Below are 9,456 nucleotides of genomic sequence, written 5' to 3' on the forward strand. Positions count from 1 at the left end.
TGGTGACTGAGCTAAATCCCCAGCCCTGGAATTCAATATTCCTTTCAGTATTACAAACAAATGTTCATGGAAGTTTTAGGTCCAGATCTGTATGATTTGCCAATTGAGACTTACTTGCCTATTGTTTTGATGATGAAATAATCACTTATTTAACAGGTTGTGACTGATAATTAGTTTTCGGACTATTTTTGTTCTTGTTTTCCTGGCTCGGTATTCTCAGTGTTATATTCCTTTACTGTATGGATTTGTTTATTGTAAACTGGCTCTTTATCATCTTGTGGCTGGATAACTTCATGAACACACAATTGCCTCTGTTCATAAATTATGATTGTTAATAGTCAGGAGCATTTTTAATTATGTCATAAAATAGTGATGTATTACACTGACAGATCACTTCAAGGTTTTCAAAGTATTTTCAGGTGTATTAACTTCAGTGCCCTTAGCAGTAAGAAATGTTCATTTTGCTAATAGTTATATGGAAGGACAATTCATATGAAGAATGTTCTTCAAAACAATTTTTTTGGCAAATTTGGAAAATTGTGATTTTTTTCAGTTAAATTTTTCCGTCAAATTTGGCTGTTAGCTCCTGGCAAAATAGCTTTTTACTTTTAATGAACTAGAGTAGGTTATATAGAGCATTTTACATTAAAGTTTCTCTCCCAAAAGACTGAATTCATTTTATATATAAGGGCCAGGGATTTACTTCAGTGGTTCCATTGCCTTCCTCGCAAGCACAAGGACCTGAGTTCAATCCCCAGTATCAAAAAAAAAAAAAAAAAAAAAAAAAAAAAAAAAAATACATAGTTCTGAGGCTACATTTGTAACTCACCTAAAAACATCATCAGCGTGGTTTTGGCAAAAGCAGTCATAACTATTCCTGCCATGGTGGTAAAAATTCCAATGAAGGCGATATAAATGTCTTCCATGCAATAAGAAAAAAGCCATATTCCAAGGAAACTACCAAAAAAGGAGACACTATCCAAAGCTGATCCATACCCTATAAGAACTTCACTCCAGCAGAAAGGGGAACCCAATTCATAAAGAATAAAAACTGGGAAAATACCAATTATCACAAAAAAATAAATGACCATTGTGAAAAGTAACAAACAGAGCAAAGACCGCTGCTTGCCAGAAACATTTTTAAAAAGCATGTAAGTTCGCTGAAACTGGTTTTTAAAGTTTTCCATACATGACATAGTAACATTAAAAGATGAAGATTCTTTCACTGAATCACCAAGAAAAAATAAAATAAAGACCAAATTAACAGCAAGAGCTACAGCAATAATTAAAAATGACAACACAAAACCTAGGTGTCTAATAAAATAGCCAGATGACAACCCTGTTAGTCCAGAAACAATTCCAAGCATGGAGTCAATTATAGCTATTCGAATTGTTTTTTGTTTATCTTCTTCACACTGATCAACTACATAGGCAAAACAAGCTGACAAAAATGTGCTGGAACTCCCAAAAAAAGAACCAATAAAGGTAGAGGCAATCAAAAGCTGGAATGGAAAAGCAAAATAGGAAAGCAAACATAGCCAAACAGTAGTTGCAAGAATACCAATAGAAGATAAAATCATAGGGAATTTTCGTCCACGCTGATCACTACTGGACAAAAATATGAATGTAGACACCAGACCAGGAATTAACCCACTTAGCTCCATTTGCAGCCTAAAAAGAGACACTTTTTTTTGAACTTCCTGCGAAGAAAAAAAAAAGACAATGGGTTTACAGAAGTTATACAGTGTGCATAAAAATTATCACAATGCATGCTTTTCTGGATATTGCCAGTAGGGCGGGGACTCTCTGGTGCGTGAGGGGGCCAGATATGGCTTAAATCTTCACTGAGTGTGCAAAGCAGGTGTCTAAAGGTAGAATAATTACACACTATCATGGCATTCAAGTGCATGCACAGTGGAGACTTCAAACAATAAAAGGAAAAATGTGTATATTGATGGGAGTCTGTCTTGTACAAAGGACCTGTATAGGACCTGTATACCCCAATGCCTTGTACTGGCCAGAGTATGATTTTCCTTCCTTCTGGGAAAACTTTGCAGGGAGATGATGACCACTTTCCTAAAGCAACAGCAGTAACCTTTCCTGAGATAGGTCTTCCTGCCTGTCATGGGACAGGGAATAACACACACACACACACACACACACACACCAGGCTTGATAGCTGTGTATTTAGTAAGCTCTCCATTGCCATTTTTACTTGTGTCTCTACAAACAGATTCATGAGAAACTTGTTCCTTTACTTGCCTAACTTAAAATAATAAAAATACAATAACTTCCAAAGAGGACCCTTTCACTGACTAAACACAGTAGGTAGCCTGCCATGAACTGAGGAGTAAGATGAATGTAACTCCTGAGGACCAAAACAATGAGGACACACAAGTACATACATACTCTCACAGATAGGGAGCTGTGACTTCTCTGTTGCTCATTTGATGCAAAGAATTTTGGATGGCTTAAAAACATCTGCCACTTTTTTATTTTCCAAATTTATTTTTAATTTTTTCTATTATTTATTTGTAGATGACTGTAGTGCATGTTTACATTCCTTGTGAGGAACTGGTACATACTTAACACATCCTAATTCTTTCACCTTTCCCCTTTTCCTCCAACCCCTCACCACCTTCCTTCCATCTCTTGATCCCCTTCTCCTATGAGAAAGATCTACTTCCTACTATCTTTTATTTTGCTGTTTATTTATACTTTGGGTTTCTCATATAAAAGAAACTGATGTTTAAGTTTGTGCATCTGATTTATTTCACTCAACATTATGATCTCAACATACATGCATTTTTGTACAAATGACTAGTTTATCTTTCTTTATGTCAGAGTAGTACTACTCCATTATGGGTAAATAACACATTTTTATATCCATTCATCTGTCGAAAGTCATATATCCTGCTTCCAAGATTTAGCTATTATGAATTGTGCTGCTATAAACAGAAGTATGCATGGATAACTGTAATATAATGTCTTTAAATCTTTCAGGAAGAGATATAGAAAAGGGGATAGCTGGATCAAATATTTTTTTTTCGTTTTATTGAGTTTATTGGTACATTTTAGGTATACAGTACAGTTACATTCATTACTGGGATCTTGTACCTTTACATGACAGGTCTTGGTTCTCATTTTTTCCCCTTGTCCCTGCCCTCCCTTTACCCCCTCCTCCCCTCCCCATTCACAAACTTTATTTCCATTTTTTCATTTTCTCCTATTTTTTCTTTTCCCTTATTCCCTTTCCCCTACCCTTCCCACTTTCCCTACACCTTTAGCCCTTCTCTTACTATTTCATGTTATTAATTATCCCATTAGGATATTGAGTACTATTATAGTTTTTCACACCAAAGAAATTATTCGGTATTTACACGTGTGACTTATTTATTTCACTTAGGGGTATATCCTCAAAATTCAGTTTTTAAATTTTTTTAAGGAGTCTCCACACTGATTTCCATAACAGTTGTACTAATTTACATTCCACCATCAGTGTCAAAGAGTTCTTTTTCCCAGCAGCCTCACCAGTATTTTGTTATTATTTGATTTCTTGATGATAACCATTCCTTCTGGAGTAGGATGGAATCTCAGTGTTGTTTTAATTTGCATTTCCCTAATGGCCAGGGATGTTGAGCATTTCTTCATGTAAGTTTTTGGCCATTTGCACTTTTTCTATGAAGTGTCTATTCCAGTAATGATGTACCTTTTAGAGATGAGTGCCCAAACTGCAACCCAAAATCCACTTATTTATTGCAAAGTGCCAACACTGCAATTAAACCTGAATACTGAGGTTCTAGCTTAGAAAAATCAACTCATACATTAACATCTTTTGTCTTAAAAAGAACACATGTGCCATAAGTTCACCACAACTGGTTTATTCATTTCACTTCCCCATTTTCTGACTGAGTCTTTTATTTGGGGGGTCTAATTTTTGTATTTTTATAATAAGAAATGTATATGAGAAATGTTTATAATGAAAAAGCAAAGAGTTTTTTCATGCACTACTTAGAAAGCAATTGATGAACTATAAACAATTGATGAACCATAAAAATGTCAACTGCAGCTCTCTCCTCTACTACAGGACCCATAGGAGGGCAGAGTTTTGTCATCTTCATCACGCTATTAGCAGCCCTGAGAACAGTGCTAGGTGCTCAGTAGACCGTGAATGAATAGTCAAGCCCTCAGTCACTTGCTACCTGTGCAGGATCCTGACCAAATTATTTATCTCTATAGCCTGGTCATATGGTTGGAGGGGTAATAACAGACTTTACTTCATAGGTCATTAGAGTCAAATTTAAAAGAAATACAAGGTGTTTGGCACAAGGTCCTGGCATAGTCAATACTCCAATCAGTTTACCTGTTCCATTTTTACTAGGTTAGACTTGCTAGGCACATCTTTGTGTCTCCTGCATATATAGTAGCCATCTAAGTAAATACTTATTTAATCAATAAATTAAGTTATCTTTTAAAGTTGAAAACATTATGTTTTAATCATTTCAACCAGATGCTCCAGTTTAAGGTCTTTCCCCCTATTTCTACCCCTCTACCCCAGTCCTGTCTTCCTCTATTGATTACCTTTCCCAATCCAATCCTATATCTTCTCATCTCTATTGTTTTAAAAGAGATTTTAACAAGAACTCAAAGCCTATTTCCATCATAAATTATAGCTGAGATAAGAAATAAATTGTGCATATATTTCTTTTCTTTTTAACTAGGGATTGAACCTAGGGTCTTCATAATAAGCCACATCCCAAGCTTTTTAAAAATGTTGACACAGGGTTTTGCTAATGCACTAAACTGTGTAGGCTAGACTTGAACTTGTGATTCTATTGCTTTAGCCACCCAGAGTACTGGGATTCCAGGTATTTATCCACTTTCCTGGCCATGTGTGTATTTCAGACACTGGAGAATTATATTATATATCACATAGTGGTAGAGATATTTTTTAAGTGCTGTTTGTTTTCCATCCAAGATTTGACAGGACAACGATGTACCGAGACAAGATAAATTAAAGAAGCAGTATCAATTTAAAGAAGTCACAATTTCATAGAATAAAATGTGTACATTAACTCCAGCTGAGTAGAAATTATTCCACGTAATTTTTCATAAATAGGAGTCTGCTAGTAACAAGGGACTGTGTTAGTTATCAAATGGCTTATAACCAAATTTCCAGAGAAAATAACTTCACAATTTGTCAGATTTCCCTCTCCAATACAGAGCCACTATCTTAAAAGCTGTCTGAAGCTTTAAAGAGCAGACTTGAATCAAGAACTTATTCCTTCAAAACTAATCATTCAACAGGTAAAGGAAGAAGTAGATTTAAGAAGTAGCTTCCCTCACAAAGTCAACAAACCTAGAAGGTCTTACCCTTTTCCTAACTAGCTGGGAGTTTCCCTGCCACAGCTGTGCCATGGTAAGGGTCCTTTTGAGATTAATGTCATTGCCCAAAAGAGATCTGTATTTGAATATTTGTAAAGTAGGTGAAATCAATATGTTAATATAATTAATATGTTATTTATGAGTACAAATGCTTGTATGTATTAATGCAAAATGGGTTAAAAAACTTTTATTCATATAAAGTTTCAAAATTTCAGAAGTGAAAGCGCTCAGTTTATAAGTGTCTATACCCTGACATTCTTAATATTCGTAGACACTTGTGTGCATTTGTTATGTAGGAAGGATATATAAAATTGGTAAGGGCTATTATCATGACATCTATTGTCCACTCAAACACAACTGGTTCTCTGAGAGAAATAAGAATTGAGCTGAAGAACTTATTAATTTATTTTATTAGGGACTCCCCAAGTGCTGTGACATCTCTTATTTTGATGGTTGCAAGAATTGTTACATGCTAAGCATGGTGGCATATGCCTGCAATCCCAGCACTCTAGGAGGCACTGCAAGTATACAGGAGGACTGCAAGTATAAGCCTGGCCTCAGCAATTGAGCAAGAGCTTTTCTCAAAATAAAAAATAAAATAGGCCTGGGGATGCAGTGCAAAGACCCTGGGTCCAATTCCCCGTACTGACAAAACAAACAAACAAACAAACAAACAACAGTCCACAAACCCCTCCAAAGTTAAGACTCCAACAGGGCCATGTGCTAGAGAGGAAGCTGAAGGAACAGGGACCATTGCTTTTGGATAGGGAAGTGGATGTTCCTCAGGAGGAGCAGAGCAGGGACAGGATAGTAAAAGAAGCCAAAGGAAGTGCTGAGATGATGGTGGTCTCTCTGCAGAAATGCCCTCTGAAAGATGCGTGGCCACCCACCGTGTCCCAGCTGGGAGGTGGGGTTCCTAGTTCCCCACTCTGAGAAAAAGCACCAGAGTCTAAGAACTTAAAGCACCAACTTTCAGGGGAGTGATCTAGAGCAACAGTATGTTCTCTTTTTTTTTTTTTTTTGGTACCAGGGATTGAACTCTGGTCCTTGTGCTTGCAAGGCACCGAACTGCTGAGCTAAATCCCTGGCCCAATAGTATGTTCTCTTGAATATTAATCTAATTTAAAACAATAATGAAAAACATACCATCAATTTGAAAATTGGGCCCACATCTTTGAAATGAACCACTGCTCTGGGCAGTGGAGGGAGGAGTCCCCATCACTGGGCCAGGCCAGGTGGGGTTGGGGGGTCAAAACACTCATCACCCGGTCAGACAGAGGCCAAGATGCCTGGACCAGGCCTGCCTCCCCATGTTCCTGGAGTGTGGGAGCAGCAGGCATTTCAGTCCTCTCTACCCTTGAAAGTGTCCAAGGGGGCCTGCTCCTGGATTGGAGGGGGTGGAAGAAAGCAAAGAACCAAACAGAGTTGATGAACCTATGGTTGAAGGTCATATGATGAGACATTCTTTCTTTCTTTTCTTTTTTTTAATGTGGTGCTGGGGATTGAACCCAGGGCCTCACGTGTGCTAGGCAACTGCTCTACCACTGAGCTACATCCCCAGCAGACGAGACATTCTTGAAGGGAAGTAAAACCACTCAGTGAGGCCGTAGGTCCTTCTCTCTTTACGACCTTACTTGAGGCCAGAGCTTTACTGTGTAGGTGGCAGAATTAAGCAGTTTCAAGAAAACTTCTCCCAGAGAAATGAGGAAATGGGTTCGTCAGGGGCTGTGCCAAACAGCGGGGCCTCACCCTAGCCAGTTTCCACCTGACACCTGGGAGACACCTTCCATCTGCAGCCCTTTGCCATTTCCTTACTTCAGATCATCTCTTTCACAGAGTGACTATCAGAGCCAGGGGAGGTGACTCAATTCCCTTCATCTCTTCTCATCTGTGAGTGGAAGGGTAGCACCACTCCTTTGCTAGCTACAAACTCTCTCCAAGGGGAAGAGTTCTTAGTTCATAAGCTGGTTTGTTTGGGGGGCTTTGGAAGGAAAAGCATTTACAAATCTGAATGCCATCATCTTTGCATCTGGATACTGACAGACTTCCGTTAAACAACACACTGGGGTGGGACAGGGATTTAGTTCAGGGGTGTCACTGCCTGCCTGGCAAGCTCAAGGCCCTGAGTTTGATCCCCAGTAACCCCCAAACAAACAAACAAAACAAAACACTGGGGCAAGGAGTCTCTGAGGGAGCAGATAAAGCCCCACGTATCTAGCTAAACATTTTCCGTGTTCCGAGAGCAAAAGTGAGTACTTCCCATTCCAGATGTCCTCAGGGATCAACATGTGAGAGTCAAAGCTGATAATGGCACCAAATGGCAAGAGATAAACCTGCCTCGCCCAGTGGCAGACACTAGCCCAGTCTTCGGTGACAGGCCACTTTCTGGAGTTCCTGAAACATGCAGATGTAGTAAAAGGGAGCAAGGAGGAAGGGAATGAGGGACAAGGAGACACACCAAGCTTCCCCTACCCATGCCCACCGAGTAGCTGGGATTATTTTAGGACAGAGTAATAAGACAACCACAGAGTAGATGAGACTGTGCCGAGATTTTTCCAGGAGAAAGAAGAGCGAGGGTCACACAGGAAAAGTTGGGTGTGAAGGAGAGGGCAGGCTACGGATGCCAGGAAATTTCAAATGAGATGAGAACTGAGAAAAAAGGCCATTTGGTTTAGGATTTGAGTCAGGTGATCACCCTTGAAAGGCCAATGTATGATGAATGCACCATCCTCTTTCATTTAAAACCTGTTCCACATTCTCTTTTGATTATGTTTTAGGAATACTTTTAATTTCTTACCTTTTGGAATGCAAAAAGTGTGCTGTTTTCTTTTTGTTCACACTCAGAAATATTACTATCAAATGCAAAACTGTAATTGCCTGTTTCTTCCCATATTCTCCTATACACATACTGTGTTGTCAGGGGGATATTCAGACTCATAGCGAATGCACTAAGGAAAACGGCAGGTTCGACAAATAAAATCTTCATATTGCTTGAGTAGGTAGCTGACTTCTACGAAAAAAGAAAAAGGGAGAGAAGTGATCTGTTACATTCTAATCCCAGTGGCTAGATTTTTCACAGATGATGAAGTTAGAACTAATTTGTGGACTGAACATAAACCAGCAAAACTGAGAACAGAAAAGCAGTGACCACTTCCTACGAAGAAAATGCTACTTTGGATCTATTCTAGAGCCGAGACTGTCACACTTTTCATTTTAAAAACAGAAACTCTTACAACGCAAGCCACCCTTAGGATGACTCTGCAGTAATAGAAGTCACTCTGGGTTCACACCTTATATATTACCAGCTGGTTTTCGTAAGGCAAAGTTCCTCTGGGTCATGACAATTATGCAACTGTTATTGTTATTTTGCTGCGTAAAAAAGGGAGGGGCCCCTTTTAAAAGAAGAAGCTCCTAATTGGAAGGTGTTTTTATTCTGTTCTATTCTTAAACTCACCCACAATTACAGTCTTCCTACCAGGCCAGGCACAGGGCCGACCCTTTTCAAGACCAGGCTCCTCAGACTCTTCTGCGGGCGGACAGCTCCCAGGGTTGGGCCAGCTGAGGACGTGCGGGGTGCAGCTCCACCAAATACTGCACGCTGGCGGGGTAACTCAAACCTTATTTTAAGGCAAACTAAGAGAAGCTCACTTCCAGCGTCCAGAGTGATACCTGCGATGTTCGCTGCGCTGCCCGCGGCTCCTTGGCTGCCCTGTGACTATGGTATCAGCCAGCTCCGACCTCCGGAGGCGCGGTCTGCAGGTCAACTTGCGGCTCCGCCTGACCCGCTCTACGCAGTGACTCAGCCGTGGTAGGCCAGCCGAGGAGCGGGGGCCGGCCGCTGCCTACGCTATCATCGTACAACCCCCACACACACCGCTCTCCTACGATTGGACCCCTCGGCCGGATCCCTGCTACGATTGGTCTTTCCGAACGTCACTCTTATGTTCCCCTCGTGTTCCCGTCCCCGAAGACGCAAAGGAATCTCCTGCCGGCAGCCGCTGGGAAGAGTTTCCTCGCCAAGGGCTCCTTCTCCAAATCTTCAGGGTAGGGGAAAGGAAATAAAGAAAAAGA

General features: G+C 40.1%; 1 protein-coding gene across 2 annotated transcripts in view; it reads right to left on the bottom strand.

The window, feature by feature from the left end:
- Positions 1-9,248, bottom strand: part of Slc46a3 (solute carrier family 46 member 3) — an 18,737-nt gene extending 9,489 nt beyond the window's left edge. Inside the window, exons 1-3 of one of the 2 annotated variants that reach the window (XM_010623849.3) lie at positions 9,055-9,248; positions 8,183-8,395; positions 830-1,700 (exon numbers count right to left, since the gene is read on the bottom strand). In XM_010623849.3, coding sequence (XP_010622151.1) covers positions 830-1,700; positions 8,183-8,371 — 1,060 coding nt within the window. In that variant the 5' untranslated portion in view covers positions 8,372-8,395; positions 9,055-9,248. Of the gene's footprint in view, positions 1-829; positions 1,701-8,182; positions 8,396-8,839 lie in introns of both variants that reach the window. The other variant, XM_010623848.3, reaches the window with a different exon arrangement.
- Between the last annotated feature and the right edge of the window lie 208 nt (positions 9,249-9,456).

Source organism: Fukomys damarensis, unplaced genomic scaffold, assembly GCF_012274545.1.
Source record: "Fukomys damarensis isolate Sample0158 unplaced genomic scaffold, DMR_v1.0_HiC HiC_scaffold_38, whole genome shotgun sequence".
Classification (NCBI taxonomy): domain Eukaryota; kingdom Metazoa; phylum Chordata; class Mammalia; order Rodentia; family Bathyergidae; genus Fukomys; species Fukomys damarensis.